Source organism: Trichophyton verrucosum (assembly GCF_000151505.1).
Source record: "Trichophyton verrucosum HKI 0517 chromosome Unknown contig00340_1.f1.exp, whole genome shotgun sequence".
NCBI classification, from domain to species: domain Eukaryota; kingdom Fungi; phylum Ascomycota; class Eurotiomycetes; order Onygenales; family Arthrodermataceae; genus Trichophyton; species Trichophyton verrucosum.
In genome coordinates this window covers 15727-39548 of record NW_003315421.1, presented here as the reverse complement: position 1 = coordinate 39548, position 23822 = coordinate 15727, and the positions used below count along the sequence as shown (strand labels likewise).

Below are 23822 nucleotides of genomic sequence, written 5' to 3'. Positions count from 1 at the left end.
ATAGTTGTTGGATTTTGATTTTGATTTCCCATGAGACATGTACGGTTTATTTCATTTTTCCTGTCAATATTATTATTTCCTTCTCTTTCCTTCTCTCTGGAGCTCAAGCTCACGCTCATGACTGTCTGAATTAGAGTCCCTACATATACATACACATACAGATCTACTCCTCAAGGAAATTTAAAAGTCATTGTTACTCCAATCAGCCAGGGATATATATTCATAAAAACCCGGACCGGATATAATGAGGATGGGTGGAAGATAATAAACTAATCAGTTTTCTTTTAGCAGGTATCCATCCTCCTTCTCCCCATCTAGTTATGAGTAGGTTGGAAATACTACAATACAGGAAAGAAAGGCTATTGAATGCTATAACTAAAAATGCTGCTGCATGGTATCAAATTAATGGTAGTCATCATAAAAAAAGAAAGGCAAAACAAAAGTGAAGAGTAAGGAATCGGTTGTTTTCTCCTTCTCGCTCTAAACCCTTCTTCTCATTTGAACGGTTCTCCTCATGCTAGGCTGCAAGTATATAACCATCATCGATTGGCTAGCCTGGTACGGCCCTGGCAAGAACACGGATATTGTCTACAAATCCTTTGATGAGGTCTTCGTACTGGTTGTTCATGTCTCCAGATAACGCGAGGTCACCTTGCCGTCGGATTTCCGCTGAAGATATTTCGATTTCAAGCTCATGCTCGAAGTCTGCAGGGGTGCTCTATATATTGTACGGTTAGACAGATATTCGATGAAACAAGGTAGCTGGGGAAAGGAAGAAGTACGTCTGTTGTTCCGACCTGTGTTAGGTCTATCTGGTATGCCAGATGCCTGTAACTCATGCGGTCTTTGTTTCGATCACCGCTTCGTTTCCAGTCACTTGTCTGCTGCAACTTGGTTAGGTCTCCGTCGTAGTTCATTTCGAGGTTCACACTGATGCGCCAGTCAAGACACGTTCGCGGACTGTAAACGTCTAGGTCGGCAATACGGCATTTGACGATACGAGCTATGACGGCTCCTGTGCGCACGTCTGTGGTTACCCTCACCCTGGGCTTATGGCGTGGGTGTAGATGATGTTGGACAATTGGAGGGAGGTCGTTGGCAGATATGTCGTAGAAAGTATCTCGTTCACGTTTGTGAGCGTAGGCGAGCGGGATGCGTGTTGTTCCTTGGGATATGGATGTTTTGACCGCCTCATTGAGGAAGTTGTTCATCGCCCGGTGTTGGGCCTGGATCGTGAGAGAAAATATATATAATTAGTACTCACATATATATATAAGCGATGGGAAAATAAGGGGGAAAAAATGAAAATTACCTGTGACATTGAACTTTCAAAGGCTAGCCTCAGATTGGGGTCGTCCTTGCTGATGACAGTTTCTGAGAGGATGGGAAGACGCAGTCTCTCGCCCCGACTTTTGTCTATCAGTCTGCCCAATTTGGCTTCGACCTCGAGGATGGCTCCCGACCCAACAGCCATACCACCAGCTGGACCGGCGCCGATATCTTTGCGCATGACAACTTGTTGAAACAAGAAATCACATATCAGTTTGGTCAGTTCCTCTGACGGGATGACATTTGTGATCGTAGGCTCCCAAGGTCCTAGGGGGTTATCTGCAGCTGATTCCTTGACTGCATTGCCATTGACCGCCATGTCGGCATCCCTTGAAGGTCGCGGAGGAAGCGAGTCTGAAGTGAGATTCCGGTCGAGGCTTTCACGCTTGGGTAACGGTCGTTTACCTGGAAAGAGGGAGGAGGGTGGAGGCTGAGCCAGCGCCTGGCTGCCCTTGGGAGGGATGGGGGGAGGAGTGCCGGAAGTTCTAGGAGCCTTGCAGGCAAATATAGGAGGCTGGGTGTATCTCTTGCGTTTCTTCCGTGGGGGGCACATTGGGACACGTTCTACAGCGGAAGAGGGTCCTGGAGCTGCAGAGATGCTGGAGCGCGGCTGGTGCAGAGGTTTAGGGGGGAAAGGGTGGTGCTGGAGTGTCGGTGATGCTTCCTGGACCGGACGACGACCGGTAGGTGAGCCAGAGGCAGTGGTAGCTGAGTTTGTTATGTTACTGATGGATGCGGTCTGTGGAGTTGAAGGAGGATAAGACGGACGAGCAGTGGTGGGAGGAAGGGTTTGATGTTCCAGTCCCGGCTGGTGAGTTGTTTGCTGGGCCAATTCCGGGTCCTTATGGGGCGTCTGGACGGATTGATTGAGTGTGCTATGGTTGCTGCCAATGGCATTGTCTCTATTGATGGCGTTGCTGGCGCTGATATCACCGTACGGGGCGGCTCCCTGTTGAGAAACGATGGTCTTTGGGCTGACACTATCAAGGTGCTGCTCCTTTTCCCGTTCCATGGAGAACTGCCGGGGATAAGAGTCTGTAGCTACTGAATTGTGCCGTGAGATGGGCGTATGCACCGTTGGAGACACGCCGTCTCTCTGGCCACCGGAGGAGGCATCCTGACTGCCCCAGGGGCTTCCCAGACGAGCCGACAGGGGAGCATCGTGGCCTGAAGACGGGGGGCGGACCGGATGGGGGGATGGTCGACGGTAGGAAGATCCTGGAGGTGCAAGAGGTGTCCCTGGCTGCGATCTCTGCTGTTGCTGCTGCTGCTGATAATGCTGCTGTTGTTGTTGCTGCTGCGGCGGCGGCTGTTGGTGATGGAATGCCTGGTGTTGTTGCTGTTGTTGCTGCAGTTGCGGCTGCTGCTGGTGCTGCTGGCTGGGCGAGTAAGGGTGGCCTGAAGGCTCACGGCCAGACGGATAGGACAGACTGCGCACCGACGACGGCGAGGCAGCCGAATGGGCTGATTGAGAGCGCTGCTGGGAGAAGTAGGAGGAGTGCTGGGTGCCGGCGCTGGTCGGCTGGGGCGTGAAGGGCGAGGAGAGCGAGGCCGCAGAGGGCGGAGGCAGCGAGGAGGCCGAGTATGGCTCTCGCGGGACGGGCAGCACGCTGCTGGCGCGCTCGCCGGGCTCTCTGCCGGTCAGGATCGAGGCGAGCGGCGGCTGCTGGTACGGCGACTGGGCAGTCGAGCCCATATACGGCGCTGAGATGCGCTTGGGGGACTGCAGAGGAGGCTGCAGCGGTTGCGACGGCCGTCCGCCAGCTGGGCCGCCGCCGTACTCGTGGTGCTGCGGCGGATGCTCATCGTGGACGCTGCCGCTGCGCAGCGGAGGCTCGTCCGGCCCCAGCGAGTGTATTGAGAGCGGCCGCTGTGTACGCTGTTGTTGTTGCTGCTGCTGTTGCTGCTGGTGATGCTGCTGCTGCTGCTGTGATGGTGGTGGTTGCTGGTGTAGCTGCGGACCCCGGGCCGCGCCCACGGCCGAGTCGGTGTTGATGATGGTCCTGAGGTCCATGGCGTCTGGAGAAGAGGCCGCGGGATCAGATGCGAGGCAGCGACATGATCGAAGGGCGTCTTTTCAGGCGGCGCGCGCAGTCGGGATCCTGGGGGTGAGGGAGGGTTGGAGTTCGTTAAAGAGGAGTTGGTGGTTTTTTTGTTGGAAGTTCAAGACTTCTAGAAGGACTTTTTCTTTTTCCGGGGCCAGGATGGGCCATGGGGGAGGGAGAAGTGATAAGAAGCCGCCGGGATGGACGAGACGAAGCGCGGCAGCGAGCAGAAGAAGAAGAAGAGAGCGAGGGCGATGAGCAGCCGCTGGTTGTGGTGGAAGACGGCGTTGTTGATAGGGGCAGTTGATAGGGGGGAGACGGCGGGCCTTGACAGCGCAGCTCCAGTTAACTAGATATTGGATATTGGCATTGGATCGTGGACAGTGATGTAGATAGACGGGATAGCAGAGACGTAGATGTGAAGACTAGACGAATGGAGATATTATTGACCCGGTATAAGGGGAGTATATAGCACAGTATCAATCTTCAAGCAGCCCTTCTCTCCCCCAGCATCATGGCCCCCGGCCCCTGAAACCCACCCCAATTGACGAAGAGAAGACGATTCATATAGTTGATAGTTAGACATAGATACAGACATCGAAGCCATCCTGCCCCGTGTGTTTCTTTTTTTGATTTCTTTTGATCCCACACTTCCAAAGAATATAACCATGGCCAAAAGTAGGTGTAGATCAGGTAGGTAGAAGAGAAGTGATGATAAAAGGGTGCCAGAGTGAAAGAGATAGGGAGAGATAGGGAGAGATGAATAGAAGAGATGAAGAAGGTTTTATATGGACACTCCCCAGAGCCCTCTTCCACCGCAGACGCCAACCCAGTCTCTGCCCGGGCCGGTGGCAGGAATGTGAGGCGCCCAGCTGATGTTCGACACTTCATAGTCACAGCGCCAGGCGGCGGCAGGGCCTCGTTCGAGGGTCGAGGGCCCGTTGCCGCTGGTCGAGGTCGCGGTAGAATTGCTGCTGTTGCCATTGCCGCCGGAGTGAAGGCCCTGTGGCTGCTGGGGGGGCAGTGGCAAGGCGGCAGCGTTGTTCTGGTTGATGAGGTCCCAGATCAGGACCAGCGAGTCGTCTGCTCCCGTGGCTATCGTGCCTCGACGGGACGGAGACCATTCCAGACAGTTTACGGGCGCAGCGTGGCCCTTGAGTTCAAGCAGTGCCTGGCCCGGCTGGCGGACGTCCAGCACCCGGATGATGTTGGAGTCCTGGGCAAACGTCGCCAGCAGGTGGGCATCATGTGGTGATGCTAAAAAATATACTTAGTCTACCTGTTCTTTTATCTATGTTGATATATATATATATGATAACGTACCTGCAATGCGTTGGAGTGGTGGTGGCCATACGGAATATTGGCCGGGCGAGAGGTCTCCGGGGCTCCCTAGGAGAATGTTAAAACATTATATCATTGTAATGCAGTATAGGCTGTATACCTACCCTTATCGTGTTTCTCCGATGGTTCGTAGATGATGGTGCTGTGCTCTAGGCTCCTGAGATCAAACATTCTCACGCTGCCGTCTGCACCGCAGCTAACAAAGACGTCCACGCTGTTTGCACAGAACCGGACGTCGTACACCTCCTTGTCGTGGGCAATGAGCTGCGTCTTTGCAGTGAGAGTGGGTATGTCCCATATCGTACAGGTGGTGTCTATACTCGAGGTAATGATCAGGCTGGGGGAGACAGCGTTCCAATCTAGCGAGGTTATGGGCGCAGTGTGTTCGGGGGTCTTGGAGTTAGAGAGGAGAGCGAGCGGGGAGAGCTTCTGCAACGGCGGTGGGCTTTTGTTGCTCGCGCTCATCCGGTTGATCGAGTTGCTGCCGTAGTACTGCGGCTGGCTGGGGTTCGAGGGTAGCGACCAGAGCCGGAGATGGTCGCCCGAGGTGGCCAGCAGGTCCGTCGACTGTTTCTGTGACGATGGCGGCTCCCAGAGGATGCGAGTAACCGGGTAGGAGTGCGTTGCCTCTGCGGTCTTCACAAACTCCAGCCCCGGATCGTTGTCGGGATCGTTGTAGTCCCGCTCAGCCGTCTGCGCGTGAAGTATTTGGATCTACATTGGTTAGCACATACGACGAGCATACAGGTTATACGTTAGGTGACGGCGCGTAGAACATACGTAATTGTGGGTGTCTTCTAGATAACTTCCGAGAGCAATCTTCCCCGCCGAATTGGTGTTTGGCGCCGCGGGCCACTTGCACCAGTCCAGCGCATACAATGCCCACGGAGCGAGATAGCTGCTGTTCTTGGGCGTGTGCATGTCCCCGTTGTGGATGGTGGACGAGCCGGCCGAGTCGTCTATCCGGCCCAGATCCATGTGAGGGCGTATATCTGCCAGCCCGAGCGGCGAGTACGGCGTCGACGATGACTGTCCGGACGGGGACATCATGCTGGACTGCTGCTGTTGCTGCTGCTGCTGCTGGTGATGCTGGTATCGCTGCTGGTCTACTCCTGGGCTGGAGGGATAGGACTGCAGCTGGCTCATAGACGACTGTTTCGACGGGGTCATAGGCACCGCTAGCTGCGAGGGCACTCCGGACGAGGAAGACGAGTTGTGTATGTTGTTGCTACTATTGTGATGTGTCGTAGATGGCTGTCCCTGGCGGCTTGCAGGACCAGGCTGTAGGGCTCCCGGGAGAGCATTATTCTGGTGCTGCTGCTGCTGCTGCTGGGGACCCGGCTGCTGCTGGATGCTCAACAGCGGCGGAATCGAGCTGTGCTGCTGCTGCTGCTCATTTTGCGGCTTCGAAGAGGCGTTCGCTGAGGGCATATGCAGCTCCTCTGGCTGCCGTGGAAACGTAGGCGCTCTGCTGCGGGGGCCATCGAATGGTATACTAGGCTCGGCCATGGTTGGGTTGGGCACGATTACCGCCCTTCGTCTGCTGTCGTGAAGCTGACCAGCATGCAGCAGCAGGGACTCTGGCGTTTAGCGGCCACGATACGGGCATAATACTGAGAGCCAGAGCCGTAGGAGTCGCAGGAGTCGCGCAGCCGTAGGGGGGTGGTAGAGTCGCAGGCGTGAGTTAGGCAGTTAGTTCGATGGCGCCGCCGCTGCAAGGGGGGAGAGGGCGTAAACAGCGTCCCTTTTGCCGCTTGTCCGCCTCGTCTCGCCGTCTCCCGCTGGTCAATCGCCGGTTCTTCCTGCGTCTCTCGTCGTGCGCCTGTCTGGCTCGTCGTCCTTCGCGATGTTTGCCTGTTTTCTGTTCGTTCTTCGTCGTCGCTCAACTTCGCCCTTTTGACGTCTGACGGTGACGCTGACTAAGACGAGTCCAACAACCCGCGGCCGGTTTCAGCTTCTTCTGCGACTTTTTGGCGGCGCAAGAAGCGCAACGCAAGCAAGCAAAGAGACGAGACGACGAGACGACGAGGGTGGCCGGACGGAAAGCGACGAAGAGGAGGACGAGAAGAGATGGACGGCCGTCATTCAGCTCTGCTGCTGCTCACTGATACCCCGTTGGCCTTTGCAGCACTGAGGGAGACCTGCGGCCATGCTCTATCAACCATCCTGCAGGCCCTCGCGGCCGCTTCAAGAGACGATAAGGACAGCCGGCCGGCAGTGCTGGACATAGCCGTCTCTGTCTGCGGTAAGGGGAAGCCCTTCGACCTGCTGCAGCGGTTCCTGGCTGATATCTACCGGCTGCTGGCTGCCGTCAGCGTTGCTGCCTCGGTCGAGCTGGACGGGCCCGGAGGCGTCGATGCCAGGGTCTTCTTCGTTGACCTGGACGGACAGGCCGGTGGTGATGCATGCGCTTACGGTCCCCTAATTGATGTCAAGAGCCTGATGCAGTCTAACAGGTCGTGGGATACGGTTTATCTGCCATCGGGCTGTGAGAGAGCAGCATCCTTTGCAGCCACGCTCTCTGCCAGAGCAGCCGCTGATGACAGGATAAAGACAGCAGATATCCGTACCCTGGACCTGAAGACATCGGGAGAGAAGCCGTCAACCGGCCTCGTCTTGGACCAAGGGACAGCTCCGCCCACTGCTGCGGCGCATTCTTCTGTCGCCGTGGGAGGGACCTTTGACCACCTACACGTCGGACATAAACTACTTTCTACTGCAACAGTGCTGGCATTAGATACATGTCCATCCCTATCTCAGCCTGCACGGCGGGACGGTCAGGGAAAGCGAGTTGTTACCGTCGGTATCACCGGCGATGAGCTGCTGGTGAACAAGAAATATGCTGAATTCTTAGAGTCCTGGGAACACCGCTGGAAGGGCGTCTGGCTGTTCCTCCAGTCTATTATCGACTTTTCTCCTTCTAGCACCGTGGACATTATGCGTGAATACGAGCCTGGGCCCAATGGTAGACGGGCCATCGTCTCCCTGTCCCCAGGCTTAGAGTTTAGGTTCGTCCAGATTGCTGACCCGTTTGGGCCCACGATCACAGACCCCGACATCACTGCCTTGGTAGTATCAAAGGAAACTCGTTCTGGCGGTCAAGCCGTCAATGATGAACGTCTGAAGAAAGGATGGTCGGCTCTCGAGGTCTTTGAAGTCGATGTTCTGGATACTGCTGATGCTGCTGTATCAGCTTCAGGAGACAGCTTCGAATCCAAGATATCAAGCACCGAAATCAGGCGGCGGCGGATGAACCTCGCCAAGGGGAGCAGTCTCTGAGTATCCCGGATTGCCAACGGAAATGCTTCTCTCCCTTACTGACAGTCTCCCTTGTATGTACATAGCCATATGCTGATACCTACACCACACCTCTCTATTATTCATGAATGTCATGCCCCTGAAGAAACTTGTTCTCGCCTCTTTTCTGCGTCGCATTCCCTGGTCTCCAATTCTCCTGCATAAGAATATTTACACCCCCTGATAGCGATTGGTAGTTCTATAGGTAAACTCCTCCCTTTGTCGACTCGTAGTAGACCCTGGAGACGCTAGGAGTTGTTCCTGTCATAGTTGACGCCTGCAGCGGCTGCATGGCATGGCACACCACCTTCTCCCATGTTTGTCTTGCAGGGGTGGCTAACGGCCAGCGTTAGAAACAGTTATTCTGGGAAATGCTTTTCCGATGGTCAATTGGTCGTAAGCCTAATTTCGCATGAAAAGACATCTCGTGATGACGTGCTGCACAACTTGTTATTCGTTGAGAAACTTGGCCTCAAGAGTCTGTACGTGTGAGTTCAAGAGGTACCGCCCCCCCTTGAGTCTAGACGAATGTTGCAAGCGGATCAATGCACATCTTCCTCCAGTTTTGCCCATCCCTGCTATCAATTGCATTTACCTAGGCACGGAGTATGGAACCCAGGTGAAAAAATGGTGATCTGGCATGGAAGTAACTCCTAATTCAGGGGTATACCAGTCACATATGCCGCCCATATCATGAGCTGCTGCTCCAGGGCCACGTAGTTCATCCACCAGAGGCTGATGACGATAGAGACACACTTGCTGCTGGTCTGTGGGTTTCCAGCAATATACTTTGTCCACATCACTTCTCCTTGCAAGCCAAGTGCACGCCTACATGAAGAAGACATGCCCTTACCTGCAGTTGGTGGGGGCCATTGGGACACGTCTGAACATGACTCGGGTAACTGCGGCACGACTCAACGACACGTAAGTGAGGCTAGCTGCCTCGTCTGATATCGAGTTGTGCTGGGATATATCTTACAACATTTGGGGGTTGGGGGGGATGTGAAAGCGATGTGTTTCCTGCTTTGCGTCTCCCCCCCTTTTTTTCTCGGTAACCAGCTGGCTAAGGGGGGATAACCCATGGCGATGTAGAATGCCAGCTTCAGCGAACCAGAGAATGCGAAGAATCACTTCTTTGATGGTAGCATAATACCATCACCTGGCAAAGAATCTATGATAAAAAAAAAAAAAATTGTTGCAATTGATGGAATTCTTCTGCACACGCTTTCATCAATTGGTTTCCCTATCTGTTCCGATATGTATCAGGACAGTTTTGTTTGACCTTTGACTGTGGATCTAAGGTATTCCTTGTATGCTAATAGGGGCGAGCATAATTAATACACGCGGGACAGACAGACTGGATATGAGAACTCTGCTCCCATCTCTCTGAGCCTTGGCGTAGTTATCCAACCTAGTTGACTAACTAGTTAACTATACGAGTTGCTTGAGGTTTAGAGACCCTAGCCGCTGGAGAGCTGAATATGAGAAGTCGGGCGTGTGTGAGCAAACAAAAACTGCCTTTTTCCGGACGTTGTTTCTTAAAAGGAAGAACTTTGGGGGTTGATTCGAACTGCATGTTCCAGTGTGTCCTCTCCGTACGTTGGACAAATCGCGGCTTGATGCAGTTAAGCATTGAATTGTGTGCCTGACCCGCTAGAATCCTGATTTCCGAATTAGCTACTTGCAATCCGACAAGGTACGTAATCGTGATAACATGTAGAAAACATACTCCTGTTCAATACGCAGGGGAACCCGGACCTCCAAACTGGTTGGCCCTGGAGGAGAGTATACCAAAACAATAAAGTATACTCCGTAGTGCAAATGGTTTATTTGGCTTCGCCTTGAACACTGCACTGATAGCCACAAAGTCCAAAAGAAAAAGGCTCCGATAAACAAACAGGCATAGTTACCGGAAGTACATGTACATCGATAACCCTGCAGGGGTAGAAACGATGTTTATGTAACGGTTGCTGGTTCGAGATTAAGCAGCGACTTAGGTACCGTGCAATCGTGAAAAGAAGGCGTTAACGTTGACCTATTTGAGAAGAGATTTGACCATCAACGTGGATGAGACTATATTTAGAGTAGAAAGAAACAAAAAAGTCCGCATCAGAGAGAGTGGATGTTTATTTATTCTGGAGCTGAAACAATCCGAGATGGTGGGTGACCGGGACTCCCTAGATTATTGTTTTAAGTAAGCGCTGTGATTACAGGGGGGTTTGCGCCATCCAGACTAGGATGGGGCCAGAGTCAGGTAATGGCGACTATCTTTTCACGAAGGAAGCTGGAAAAGGCTTTTTAGGACGAACTAACGAGGCCTTGCAAGGTGAGATGGCATCGATACCTCGTAGATTTGGAGCAGTAGCTAGTAGCCACACCAGCTGTGCGATGCAGCCACAATGAATGATGGATGTGGTATGAGTAGAACTAGAGAGTATGACGATATATCTCACACGACATATCACCGGAGAAGGCGGTGGCTAAGGGGGGGGAGCACAGCCTTCCAGGGGGAAGAAGGGGGAATGACATAGAAGGAAATTGTAAATATATGGTTAACCCTCTTTTAAGTCTGTACGGACATGGATTGCTAGTATGCAGTATGGACGTATCACAGCGAGCTATCCAGCAACTTGTGGAAGTGATTTAATGCTCGTGATTTGGGCGAAGTGCCTGGGACTGCATTGCTGCTTGTCACTTGCTTGCAGTCTGTGCAACCCCACTCTCTGCGCTTTGAGAGTACGATCTTAGCTCCCTGGTTCAATATTTGGCTCCCATTTTCGTTTATTGATGTCGTGCCGTTCAGCATCACAGGTAGCTTCGCTACTGGGTGTCCGGGATAGGACCAACAGGAATGCTATCCAGATATATTTGGCATAGAGCTGAGGTAGTAGGGGTCCGCTACCAGGGACAGAATCAGAGAAGGATTGCATTGAAGGGTATATCACTGAGATATAGGTAAGATTTTTCGTGGCTATTGGTTGGGAGTCGAGTTTGTGTATGCGCCTCAACACAAAATAAGCATGTACCAAGAACCAGCCGCTCTTCACCTTGATAACTAGCCAATCTCGCACCACAACCCTGTCTGAGGACAAGCCTCCAGTCCTGGTAAAGGCGAAGCGCAGGGTTAATGCAACTGTTTGTAGCCACTGCAATGGAGATCTCAGGATTGGTGAAAGTCGAACGAGTACCGGCTGATCCCAGCGCCTATTATTAGCATCCCTCCTGCCGTTCGTACTTCGCGTGTCCACACAGTACTGTCGAGGTAGCGTATGTCGTCCCGCTTACGAGAACGCGCCATCCGGACCTGCTGGCTCTAGATGCCCGGTATACTGAAAGGAACTAGACGGAACTGAGTCGGCATGCCCTTTTCCAGGGGTATGCTGCATGTTTGGGATGATCACTTCACGAATTAGCTGCATGGTCGGTCCCATCATCAGTCTCGCCACTGTACGGAGTAGACATCTTGTATTCCCACATCATGCATCATCATAGCAGCAGCAGCAGCAGCAGCAGTGGTAGCTGTAGTGATAGTTGATGTTGTTGATATTTTGTAGTTGGTGTGAAGTTGAAGTTTGACGTTGAAGATGAAGTCGTTTTATCCCAAACGAGCTGACCGCCTTGAGTTCTGCCGCCAGCCAACTAGTTAGTTAGCTAGTTATCATCAACTTCATTTGGCTTCAAGCGGCAATCGAGGTATCAAATCAAACAAGGCTACAGCAGAATCAAGCATCAGTCAAGTTACGAGACAAGCCACGCTGTCCAATGGAGCACGCATAACTAGTTAGTTTCCTCCATCTCACGTGGCAGCTGGCGCTAACAGAAACACGCTCTGTCTCCGTGGTTTTCCCATCTCTGGTTATAGCAACTCGTTTATATATCCTGATCCCGGTGGCGCTGGTCCAGGCCGGGTTCCCAGAAACCCCAGCAACGTCCCCGTCTTTATTCGGCTCAAATTCCAGCGTGATTCGCTTGTTTCGTGTGAAATTGCCAGCGGGGATGTCTGCCGTTGCAGGAGTTTTGGCTTGTGCATCGTCCAGGGATTGAGCTGTGCAGAAGAGTCCAAACACGAGAAGTGCAGAAGCTCCATGGGCCGACAGGAGGGCTCCCTCAAAGACGATTCGTCCGTTACAGCCGCGCCACCTCTCTGGTCGTGCCTGTCCCCTCTCAGCTCGCTCACGATTCGCAGCGGCCCGCCCTGCTGCCGCTGCTGGCTGGGGATCTGCTGGTAGCTTTTTCGGTCATGTGACCTGATGGTGGGTGAGGAGAGTCCAGGATTGGGCCAGCGAGTCCTCCTTTTCTCCCGCCTCCCTACGTGCAGACGACCTGCAGTCGTGAAGGAAAGCACCCGAAAAGTGGACAGACAGCAGGAAAAGCAAAAAAGAAAAGAAAAACACAAGAGGGACAGAAGAGAGAACCAGGAGGGAAAAAGAAACGAAACGAGAGGGAAAAAAGGTAAAGGGAGCCCTGTCTGATCATGCACACGTCTGTCAATCCTACTTGACAACATTGGGGCCAGGAGTACGGAGGTTGTCGCTTGGAATTGTTCGGTTTTATATCCATGCGTCTCTCCCTGCCCAACTATCGCCCTTGCGACTGGAATCTGTTTATCCAAGCTGAAACGGTGTAGTTATATATCATCTCGGCATTCTTGATCGCCTCATTTCCAGCTCTATTTTTTACTATATATACTCTATATTGGTACCAATTACCCCATTACAGGCTGTCATCGATCTTCAAGCTCTCCAAGCATTCCGCTCCAACACAAGCTGCAGTAATCGGTGTTCCTGGAAATTTATCTCGTGATTGCATATTGTGCCATATGACCCAGTAACCCTAGCACTTGCCAGGCTGTTGATCCATCCCTCTCCATCTCTGATTTATTTGGTGCTTTGGTATTATCCTTTGGACCAACTTTTAATTTGTCCTCCCTCTACCCATCCAGCAAGCTAATGACTCGGAATTTACACCGATCCTGAAACAGCAGGGAAAAGGACAGGAAGGAGAAAAAGAATAAAGCTGTTGGCATAAGGGGGGAAGTGACGCGCAAGACGGTACAATGGATAACGAACCCAAAGGCATACTGCGCCTCTCGAATGAGTTGTTGAAGGAAATACTGGATCATCTCACACGGGACCCAGAAAGATGCACCAGTGTTGACCACCGCGCATATCTTTTCTTTGAGAGCGTTAGGAGACCGAGCCAGCCGGATCCCCCGCGTTTGTGGCTAGAGGGCAAAAATGGGTATCATGAAGATCTCCGCAGCGATGTTGACCGATTCCGAGAGGTTTGCAAGCGGTTTTCAGAAGTTGGTGCAGCTCATAAGTTTAGTCGGGTTGTCGTCCGGTTTTCAGAACCTGCGTTTAAGAAACTTGACCAGCTGTCAAGCATTCCGCACCTGGCAAGACATGCAAGAACCTTTACACATATAATCCGGTCATTTTATGTAGAAGGTAAATTTTTGAATACCTGTCCTTTTTGTATTGTTCTCAATTCGTATCCTGTTTTACGGAAATGCTCACGGACCCTTTTATTTTACAGGAAGAGATAATATACCCCAGCTGCTTTCAACGGCCGATTCAAGCAAACTCAATCTGGCCGAACATATCCACCGCCTTGAAGAACAGAAGAGATTGGTTTCGTCAAATGAAGATTTGAACTCTCTTATAAGAGCAATGAAATCATTCACATCTCTTCAACACGTGAAGATCTTGAGGGTCCAAGACGAAGCTGAGCGTGATTTGCGATCGTTCATTGATAGGCATGATAATCCGTTGGACCCGTTAGTAGTGGTGGATTGGAATCCTGCATGCATTCGCGCCATTCAAAACGTTGGTCTAGCACTGTTGGAGGCTGGATCCCCTGCAAATCGCTTCTCGGGCCCACAGATCAACCCCCAGGCTACGCTTACACTGAAAAGGGCACCAGTGCAACTTCTTTCTGCCCTTGCAACAAAGTTGACATGCCTTGAGATTCATTTTGATGCAATGAGATATGTTAATGCAGAAATGAGGGAGCTCTCGGAAGTCTTCAAGACCTTATTCACGGCAGCTAAAAATATGGAAGCTATTCACCTAGGGTTCCCATCTCGGCTACCGTTAGACCTCCATCTGGAAGATATATTCCATAACGTGCATTGGGAAAGGCTCCGTGCATTTGGTATCCAAGCCTGGAGACTTGACTCAGAAGAGATTATTAATTTTGCTCGACGGCACCGCAGATCTCTCCGTGGCCTTCGCCTTCGTGATGTCCTGCTAAAGGAGGGAAGCATGTGGAAAGACATCTTATCCATGCTCCACGACGAAATGGAAAACCTTGAGTGGGTCAGTCTGCGTCGGATTGATTACTCGAACGCATTTGACGAGAAATGGGCAACAAGCGCAGACATATCCGATATCCAGTCGTTTCCAAACTCGGATAGTGAGGATGATGAGATGTTTGAGCCATACGTCCCAGGCAACTATCATAATATCAACGGAGACGATGACGATGATAATACCAGTCTCGGCGATGAATCAGACGGCCTCAGTTCTCATAACGGTGATGTTGGACCTAGAGCAAACCAAATAGAGTTGATACCAGACAATTCTCTGTCTGCTCCGTTGCTTCTACCGCCTTTCACCAACCAGTGGGAGGTTCTAAGCTCTATTCCAGCTGATGACTTGGAAGATGACGGCAGAACGGTGGATTATCGGCAGCGAAAGATTTGGGAAGCCTGGGTTATATCCAAATCGCGGGTTTCTGCTAGCCAGGACCGTTGTAGGTGAGCGTTTTACACCTATTCATACCTAAGAGAATTCGAGAAGGACACCTTTCTTTCCATCCTCCCCTTTTCATGTTAGGTCTTTGTGGTTGCTTTCTGTTCTTCTGTTTTGGTCTTTGGCCAACATAAAATCGTCTTTTCTTCCTTGAATGTACGTTGATGTTTTTATTTCCCTGATTTTGTTTTGTTTTGGGCGGATATATTCATCTCGACCTTATTGACGATGTTACGTATTTATATCTGCTTCGGCTATCTTATGAAGAATCATGAAGGTATGAGAAACGAACAATATAATCCATTAGCGTTGTGACATATCAGACATGTGACCATAATCTTATTTGAAGGCCTTGCATAGACAGTATGTATTTATCGGAAAGATGTATGCTATATTGGCGTATGGGGTAACTAATATCTGCAAAATGTACCCTTTCATTTGCTATTGATTATATCATGGGGATTATGGTTAACTCATCTAAAATATCAACCGGTGCAAGCCGACCGAGTACATAGCCGCATCTTTTGGCAGGATATTCCAAAAGTTCTAGGATCTTTGGATCTCCGAGTGCTTCCAGATATGCACAGAGTGCATAGCATTCAATCTGACCTCGTGAATATAACCAGGTGTCAGGCCGCTCGCATAACTTCCCGAGCCAATATGCAAGTATAATCATGCAACTGGAGTCTTTAGCAAGTAGTTTATTCGTATAGTCCGGTAGCAGTCTCCCCATAAAACCTAAGATCTTGGAGAAATTCTCCCGGTTATGTTCAAGCTTAAGAATCGGGGTAAGCATTCTCAGAGGCCAGAGACAGGGGTTATCATCTTCGGTAGTTGTATCCGTTATTCCACATATTTCAGCAAGCTCTGGGTGCAGGCCCACCTTTCCCGGCCTATGGTCACCAAACAATTCCTCGTCTGAAGACTCCATAAAAACCTCATACCAGATGCTATGTTCAAGGTAGCGGCTGAGGTGCATGAGGAGAAAGCGTAATCCACCTTGGATGAGAAGCCAGTTAAGATCTGCAGGGTTATTGGTAAAAACCCACGATTTGGTATAATCGGGGTCAGCGCCGAGGAAGGTAATGCTGCTCATGAACATGCATGTGGACATTAGACCATCCATATTGTGGAGACCAATGCTAGTTCTAATTTCCTCCTGGTATTGTCTAAGGGTTTGCTGCCAGTGATATGCATGCAGAACTTTGTATGAAGAGTCACTCTTGGCCTGGTCCGCTATAGCGGTGGCGCCGATACCAAGAATAGCATGCATGAGATATGGCGTCTTCCCACGTGTCGAGTCAACAAACAAGACCAGATCAAACACACAAGGGAGAAGTAGATGCACCAACCTTGAACGCCAGAGGTAGCATTTTTGTTGCCACAACTTTCTCTCCAGCATCAGTGAGTGGAGTGTTGTCATGTTTGGTATTTAGAAAATGATGAAGGGCAATTATTGATTTTGAATCAGCGGTCAAGGGCCGAATCTTGGTCTTTGACCCTAGTTGGAGAGCGGATGTGACTCGCGTGGCAAGATCTGCCCTTGACATTGTGTGAAATACCGAGTCTATAGAGCCACATTCATTTCCGGTAATAGACACAGGGCTACCTGATCCTGCGTTGAGAGGTACCAACGCTTGCTGGTCCAGGTAATCACAAGATACACCATAAGCTTCGCACCTAAGGCAATGCGGCCGCGTTTCATCACACTGGATATAGTTGTTTTTGTCAGTAATCCCTGGGATGTACATGCATTTTGCATGGCCGCCTAGGTATGGGGGCCCGGAGATTGATTTCTACCTTAACCCTGCGCTTCTTGCAGTTGCCACACCCAGCTCTAGATTTGCGATGGGACTTTCGAGAACTGCATGGCTTCCCGGTCGACTGGTCGCTGCCGGAAGAAGAAGTATTTCGCCGTTGAGTTCGCTTTGGAACTGTACAGTTCTTTATCCGAAAGACCACCTGGTTGCCGATCTTTCGTGACGGGGTCACAAATACCCCCTTCTGTTGGCTTAGATTGCTTTCCCGATCATGATGATATTCTGAGGGGGCGGATAGATGCTGGATATTGTTATTTAGCATTGTGCTTTCGAGTAGACGTTCTCCCCACAGTGTGTGTCGGTCAAACTTGGTGATATTGATACGACGAATATCTAGATTGGGCAGTTCTTGGAGCAAGATTATCAGTCTAGTCGATATCCCCAGACAGGGCTCGATATATAAATTTCAACGATCCCTATCCTGGAAGGCTGTGCACCTATTTGGCTCATCGTTCCAAGTAGTACACAAGGCAGTGGGTCAGCGAGGCAGTGTTTTTTCTGCGTTTCTTCTGGCTCCTGTTTTGCTTTTGATTGTTCTTGAGCGTTTCGAAGGTTAAAAACTTGAGGCTGAATACGAACAGGCGCTAGACCCAATATGGCAATATTTCGTGTTCTAGGTGTGGATGACATAAGCGGGCTGTTGGAGCCTCTGCAGACGACGATATAAAAACTGACAAGATGGGGATGGCGAGATGGGCGAAGGGGGGCTGTGGTCCTTGAAGGGCGAAGATGATAGGCAAGGGTGATCATGTTCCCGTCAGGAGAAGGCTGGGTCCATATAAAATAAAATAAAAAGTGTGCTTGTTTGCAGTTACATTTCTAGAACTCCACATACTATACAAAAGGTTGGGAAACAGTGGTGGTGGTACATTGGAGATTATGGGGTCTGGACCCGTGATGTTGGCAGAGGAGGGAGTACGTCAGATGTCTCTTCAATTTCCTCAGCATCGAGGTCTTCATCGTCCTCTGCATAGCCCATGGCTCTACTCCAAACTCCGTCCCAAATCCCCTTTTTGGCAGCAAGAGTGCCTACCATTAACAGCGGTAGATGCCACACGCTCGCCCAAAACAAGCCTCGCGCAGTCCCCTTAGCTCCTTCAAGTATCCAGAACCGATAGGCTTCCCTGGTGAGCCAGGAGTTGATGAGTACTCCACCAATCAAAAAACCCTTATCAACTACTCCAGCCCACCACAGACCAGCACATAGAGGGAACATTAAGAGGGAGTAGCGCAAAGCTACACGGCCATTTCGCGCTGGATTGGTCCATGCAAGCATCTTATATCCGGCATTTTTGTATTCGTCCCGAATTAGATGAGACAAGGCATTGAAGTGCGGGAACTGCCACGCAAAAAGGAGGCCAGCTAGGAGCCAGCCCCCCACGCTCTCTGGCCCGAACAGGAGATCCTTCCAGGTATCGTGACCAGTTATTGCCGTTTGACCAGCCGCAGCCGCCCAGCCCATTAGAGGGGGGATCCCGCCTACCACAGCCCCAATCCAGGTATTAATGACAGAGATCCGCTTCAATGGGGTATATATAAAGCCATAGAGGATAATGTTGGCGGCTGACAGGCCAGCTACGGTCGGATTCGTGCCAAAATAGAGGGCAGTAAGACCAGCAGTTGCTGTTCCAATAGCGAAGAACACAGCTGCACGGGTAGACATAAGTTTTCGAACCAAAGGCCGATTGCGCGTTCGAGACATGAGGGCATCGTATTTAGGCTCAAGAAGCATGTTTATTGTGTTGGCACTGGCGCTTGATAAGAATGTTCCCACAGTCAGATAACAAAACGTCAACGTAGAAGTAGAGAGAGTCGGTAGAGGGGTGACGGTTGGGTCGAGATGTAATATCGAAGGAACTGGGTAGAGACCGTATGCTGTAGTAGCTGTCAGAACGATTAAAAAGGATAGTCGTGGCTTCGTAAGGGCAAGAAAGGCTGCTAGTTTTCCCTTCAGAGAAGATTTAGGCAATGACGAAGAAATGCTCGAGAGCTGCGAAGATGCATCGGGGCGTAGCTCTTGCTCCGAGGAATTGGTTCCGCCTTGGGCTTTTAGCCGCTGCCTCCGTCGATGTGGAAGCTCTTGCACTGCCTCCGCAGTGCTCTGCGGTATTGAAATCGGTTCATCGGTTGATGTATATGTGGTAGGGGCTTTCGAACTGAAGAGAGCTCCAGTCTGCTGCGTAGAGGAGACGGACCGTGACCATGGCAAGAAGGATCTAGGTCTAAGCTCGCTGGACGTCAATGGGTCATGGGACGAAAAGTATGACTTCCGTAGGTACCGCGGACATAATTGAGTATCATTCTGCAAGTATCTCACTGCTCCTGTAAAGGTCCGTAGCTGGACATGCTGTGGTAGTGGACCGTTTCTCGAAGTCAAGATGCATCCCATGCAGCGACCTCCCGGCTCCAACTTGGCCCATGGCCGCAGGGAAAACGCCCTCAGGCTCATCACCAGGCTGGAGATTGTTCAACGGATGGTGAACCCGGCATCCCTCAGCCCATTCTTCGTTCTTCAACGCTTTTCTTCTCGACGTCGCTTGCGTTTTGGTTTTTGATATCAGAAAGTCCACGCCCCCAAAAGGGCTTAGCTCCAACATGACTAATATACAGCACGTGATTATTGCTTGGCATGAGCCTCCTTTTCGCCGCCTTACCCAATTGGGATTCTGCCATTGCAAAGCACGAAAGTTGTCCAGAAGTCAAAAGACATCAACACCGACGGCGAACGGCATCTACAACGATCGAACAGACAAGGAGCTTGAATTAGCGGGATAGACAAGATGGAGTCGCTACCACAGATTATTCAGTCAAGCATAATAAACCCCCTACAGCCCCTACTTCGGCAAATCACTACATCTTTGCCTGCCCCCGTGAACGACGCGCTTATCTCACTACTCGGCGCCAACTGCTTCACATCCCTCGTCCTCGGCCTTGATATAACAAAAGATCCGGAGTGTCTGCCGCTTGCAATCTCCAAAGCTCTTGGAATTGCCATCGTATTGTTCAGCGCGATCGTCAAAGTTCCGCAGATTCTCAAGCTGATCTCCTCACGCTCAGCAGCCGGAGTCTCCTTCACATCTTACGCGCTTGAGACGACCAGCTTTCTTATCACTCTTGCTTACAATGCGCGCCAGGGATTTCCTTTCAGTACATATGGCGAGGTTGCTTTGATTGCCGTGCAGGACATTGTGGTCAGCGTCTTGGTTTTGGTATTTTCTGGCCAGACAGCTTCCGCAGGAGCGTTTGTCGCTGCGGTTATCGGTATCGTCTACGCCTTGCTGTTTAGTGGCGAGACCATCGTTGATCAGGCTACTATGGGGTACCTCCAAGCTGGAGCTGGACTATTGGGTATTGCCAGCAAGCTCCCCCAAATCTATACAATCTGGAACCAGGGAGGCATTGGACAGCTTAGCTCTTTTGCGGTAAGGCGCACCTTTACCTAGATTTCCAATTTGCTACTTTCCACCGTCATATGCTATCTGAGATGCGATATCTAACTCGGCTTTGATCTAGGTTTTTAACTACCTTTTCGGATCCCTCTCTCGCATCTTCACTACCCTCCAGGAAGTGGACGATAAACTCATACTCTATGGTTTTGTGGCTGGATTTACCCTTAACGTCATACTCGCTGGTCAAGTACTCTACTACTGGAACGCTCCATCTACTGTCCCCGAGAAGTCTTCAACCCGGGTTTCACACGAGCAAGAATCCGCAGCAGTATCGAGCGGAGTGTCCCAGAGTCCTTCGGTCAAAGGCCCATCAACAAGACGAAGGGGCTGATTAATTATATCTAATGGATACCTTATCTATCAATTGTAGTATTGGGTTGGTTTTATCTAATGACGAAAATAATAGTTAATGTTTATTCTTCTATGCTGCGGCTTGTTTCGATTTTGGAAGTAAAGTTGAGCAATTTGGCGTCTCTTATCTTGGTTGTGTTCCAGTTTAATTAATGACTGCTATCTTTGTCTTCTTTTTGAAGCGGTTATGCTTAACTGTCATATTCCCGTTAATCTTGGTATTTCTGAAGAAACCGATTTTTATAAAAGATTATTTTCTCAACGTGGTCGTGGCTCTGCGCCTGTCATCATATATCGGAAGAAATCATCCAGAGGCATGGTAGTAGTATCCCTAGATGGAAGGCCGGCACCAGGCTTCACCTCCTCTCCAGTACCCTCCATCACTTCATCCTCGTCCTCAGATTCGTCAAGGTCTCGTCCAGCCGCCCCCTCGACATTCTCATTTGATTTCCTAGTTAAGCCTGTAATCACGTTGTTTAAACCGGCTTCCTTCTCTTCGATAGTATAATCGCCGCCCCAATTTCTCCTTCTAGCTTCCATGTTGGCCTCAATCGGTGCCCATTCCCACAAAGCCTGTAAGTCTTCCCCCGATAACCGCTGTGTATTAGCACCGCTTTCAGATGTTGAAATACTGCCAGCTATAAGTTGCTGTTGATCACCACTTGATTGTTCAAGGGCTTCTTTTCCCACTGATCGCCCGTGTGCTAGCCAATCTTCTATCCGGGGTTCCAGTTTTGTTCGCATAAGCTGGTTGAGCATAGAGGATTCCGTCCTGCCGGGAAACGCGGGTGTTGGATACACAACCAGGGACGAGAATAGGTCGCGGTGTTCATGAAGCAGCTGGGATATGGTAAGCAGGTTGTTCGATATTATTGCAGCTTGTGACTGAAGTGATGACCTGGTAGATATGTGGATTAGTTTTGAGTCTCTTGTTGTATGTTTCCGGGCTCTTTGGGAAATGTCAATGCTGCTCACCAAGCTGGGAGTGGCTGGCTCTGCGAGATATTGTTGACTAGAGATCCCAGTGACTGGGTCAGGTTAACGAGCCGTTGCCGCGTCTGCTCAATGACTTTTAGCTGCTCTTGAGTTAGGGACGCCATTGTAATCCTGATTGAGTTGTGTGTAGGTGTATTTAATTAACAGATGCGATTGCGGTTTAGCCGGCTCAATGGAGCTGCTGCGAGCGCGAAAACAGTTTAAACTCGACTCATCAGGTCTTATCGATAAGGAGCTGTCAGTTAGCTAGTTTCCACAAAGCCATATTTAGATCCTACGTAGAGAGTCTATTTCACTGCCATTGAGAAAATATAAGGCTAGTATTCATCAAGGAAATTTTCATTATGTTTAAATACTCCAGTATAGTATAGACTCCATATTTCCCAAAATGACCAATACTGTTTTCCAGATAGCGGAACAAAGAACAAGAAAGAAATAGGGGAGAGTAGGCGAGTTAGGCCCTGCGGAACACGCTTCAATATGAGACATAAATACAAGGGTATCATAAAATAGGTGGAGGAGCCAAAGTCGGAGGAGGGGTGAAGTGACTTGAGCTAGAACAAGGCAGATATGGAAGAATCTAAAATGGAGGGAATAGGCATCAGCAATCTCAAGGCGCTTCTATCTATTGTTCGTTAGAGATTTCCGTGGAGGTGGTGCTGCAGATAGTATTGGGACTTTTCGGTCGCCGTCGGTGGCATGTTGGGTTGTTTGAGGGGCGAGGGAGGTCATCATATGAGCCTCAGAGGGATACTTGACATCCTGTTGATCTGGGCCGTAGTATGAGTGGTTATAAGATTGTGCCATACTGGGATCGTATGGGTGCTGTGGCTGGGGAGTTTGCTCGCCTCCCCAATACTTGTGTAGGCCATTGTGCGATGGAGTCATGATGGAGGTATCATTCCATCTTTCATGCAGACTACTCGATTGACTCTCCCTCCTGGATCTTCGGCGACGGTTGCGGATAAAGAAGAAGCAACCCACGGATAGAGCCGCACCGAATAATAAGAACCCAATGATCGGTAAAACAATGATGAGAATCAAATTTTTCCTCGAACGGCCCGTATTCTTGCCCGGGAGTTGTGGATCTTGGTCGGCGGGTAAGGCCAGCTTGTTGAAGATCCTATTGGGCTCGATAAAAAACTTGTCCCCCGCGGGGACTCTGGCGCGACATCCTTCGCGGAAAGCCTCGAGGACTAAAAGGCCGATTTGTCAGTATAATTCCAACCTCGATTCCAGCTATATGGACTTACAGTTGGCAAGGAACTTTTCATTCTCAGTCAGGGAGTAGCAGATAGTGCAATCAGTGATATCCTTATCAGAAAATGTTGATATCCCACAAAAATCATAGAGGTTCCTTCCGATAGGCTCCGTTAGTTTGTATATGATAGACTCAGATAGACCTTGACAGGTAACCTGACATGGAGTTGATAATGACTGTTTCACCGCGGGGATGCCGTAGATACAAGTGGAAAAGGCAAATCGCAGGTTATCTAGAAATTACTTGCATGTTAGCCCCCCACAAGTCTAATTCATTTCGCACGGTTATATCGGAATGGAGCTTCATACATAAACCCCATTTAACATCAGATTCGTCGTGGGGCACATCATAAAATGTACTTTGCAGTTCGCACGACACGCAGTCACGGAAACGACGTCCCTCGGCTGTGGACTCGAATTCATCATCATGGCACTTAATCTCCTTGTGAGTGGTGTTCGCTATCATGCCGCCACACACATCGGCGCATGGTGAAAATGGTGTGAAGCGGACTGCTGAAACCTCTTGCAGTAGAAGGGTAGACAGCACAAGTATGGAGAGCAACATGGCAGAGTGTAGCGCGCTATCGCGAAAAAATCTCCAGTTGACAAAGAATTCAAGTCCGCTAAGAGTTTGTATGCATCCGACGGATTGGCAAAACCTCTCTATCCGTATAAAACCATCCGGGTGATATCCCTTTTCTGTCACGTTGACATAAAGAACGCCTGTATCGACTTATCGCTGTGTTCTTTAACCCTTTTGGGGAATCACTAGTAGGTAGAGCAGACGTATCAAGTTGTATATTGGCCCTGAAATCAGTCGTATCAGCACGCAGCCTCCCGGGTGTCTCAAACGGGAGGGCGGGGAAGCACAAACCACAAAGTGCTTCTGGTGGTATGTACTCCGCAAAACGTCTCACGATGAGTCTCTTGAGATAAGTAAACAAGCAGGACTAACGGTGCGTAACGGGCACACTCTGGGGTGGAAGGGCCGACAAGAGACGGGGAAAACGAAGGAAGTCGAACAAAGCGTTCGAGTCCCAGCTTATGAACTATTCGACAGTTGATGAAGAAAGGACAAGGGAAAAAGCAACCATACTTCAAGAGTATGCAGGGAGAATGGTTTCCGCAAGAACATGCATGAAGAGGTCAAAGAAAGGGACAAGACGAATTGTCATCACA

General features: G+C 50.3%; 9 protein-coding genes across 9 annotated transcripts; 3 read left to right on the top strand and 6 right to left on the bottom strand.

The window, feature by feature from the left end:
• Nucleotides 1-550: 550 nt before the first annotated feature.
• On the bottom strand, nt 551-3343 carry TRV_04262 (mRNA capping nucleoside-triphosphatase, putative; the record flags this gene model as incomplete). The annotated part of the gene is made up of 3 exons (XM_003021586.1): nt 551-718; nt 783-1226; nt 1313-3343. 3 exons carry the CDS (start codon nt 3341-3343, stop codon nt 551-553), a joined length of 2643 nt encoding a protein of 880 aa, XP_003021632.1.
• Nucleotides 3344-4158: 815 nt separating this feature from the next.
• On the bottom strand, nt 4159-6224 carry TRV_04261 (uncharacterized protein; the record flags this gene model as incomplete). Its single annotated transcript, XM_003021585.1, has 3 exons — nt 4159-4631; nt 4820-5429; nt 5496-6224. The coding sequence occupies 3 exons, from the start codon at nt 6222-6224 to the stop codon at nt 4159-4161; spliced, it is 1812 nt and encodes a 603-aa protein (XP_003021631.1).
• Nucleotides 6225-6785: 561 nt separating this feature from the next.
• TRV_04260 (pantetheine-phosphate adenylyltransferase family protein) lies at nt 6786-7994 on the top strand (the record flags this gene model as incomplete). The annotated part of the gene is made up of 1 exon (XM_003021584.1): nt 6786-7994. One exon carries the CDS (start codon nt 6786-6788, stop codon nt 7992-7994), a length of 1209 nt encoding a protein of 402 aa, XP_003021630.1.
• Nucleotides 7995-13068: 5074 nt separating this feature from the next.
• TRV_04259 (F-box domain protein) lies at nt 13069-14776 on the top strand (the record flags this gene model as incomplete). Its single annotated transcript, XM_003021583.1, has 2 exons — nt 13069-13462; nt 13551-14776. 2 exons carry the CDS (start codon nt 13069-13071, stop codon nt 14774-14776), a joined length of 1620 nt encoding a protein of 539 aa, XP_003021629.1.
• A 439-nt stretch (nt 14777-15215) lies between these two features.
• TRV_04258 (C6 transcription factor, putative) lies at nt 15216-16190 on the bottom strand (the record flags this gene model as incomplete). The annotated part of the gene is made up of 1 exon (XM_003021582.1): nt 15216-16190. One exon carries the CDS (start codon nt 16188-16190, stop codon nt 15216-15218), a length of 975 nt encoding a protein of 324 aa, XP_003021628.1.
• A 1274-nt stretch (nt 16191-17464) lies between these two features.
• On the bottom strand, nt 17465-18976 carry TRV_04257 (uncharacterized protein; the record flags this gene model as incomplete). Its single annotated transcript, XM_003021581.1, has 1 exon — nt 17465-18976. The coding sequence occupies one exon, from the start codon at nt 18974-18976 to the stop codon at nt 17465-17467; it is 1512 nt and encodes a 503-aa protein (XP_003021627.1).
• Nucleotides 18977-19367: 391 nt separating this feature from the next.
• TRV_04256 (uncharacterized protein) lies at nt 19368-20367 on the top strand (the record flags this gene model as incomplete). The annotated part of the gene is made up of 2 exons (XM_003021580.1): nt 19368-20009; nt 20101-20367. 2 exons carry the CDS (start codon nt 19368-19370, stop codon nt 20365-20367), a joined length of 909 nt encoding a protein of 302 aa, XP_003021626.1.
• Nucleotides 20368-20645: 278 nt separating this feature from the next.
• On the bottom strand, nt 20646-21487 carry TRV_04255 (RNA polymerase II mediator complex component Med8, putative; the record flags this gene model as incomplete). The annotated part of the gene is made up of 2 exons (XM_003021579.1): nt 20646-21285; nt 21363-21487. 2 exons carry the CDS (start codon nt 21485-21487, stop codon nt 20646-20648), a joined length of 765 nt encoding a protein of 254 aa, XP_003021625.1.
• Nucleotides 21488-22004: 517 nt separating this feature from the next.
• Nucleotides 22005-23208, bottom strand: TRV_04254 (uncharacterized protein; the record flags this gene model as incomplete). The annotated part of the gene is made up of 3 exons (XM_003021578.1): nt 22005-22579; nt 22637-22876; nt 22953-23208. 3 exons carry the CDS (start codon nt 23206-23208, stop codon nt 22005-22007), a joined length of 1071 nt encoding a protein of 356 aa, XP_003021624.1.
• Between the last annotated feature and the right edge of the window lie 614 nt (nt 23209-23822).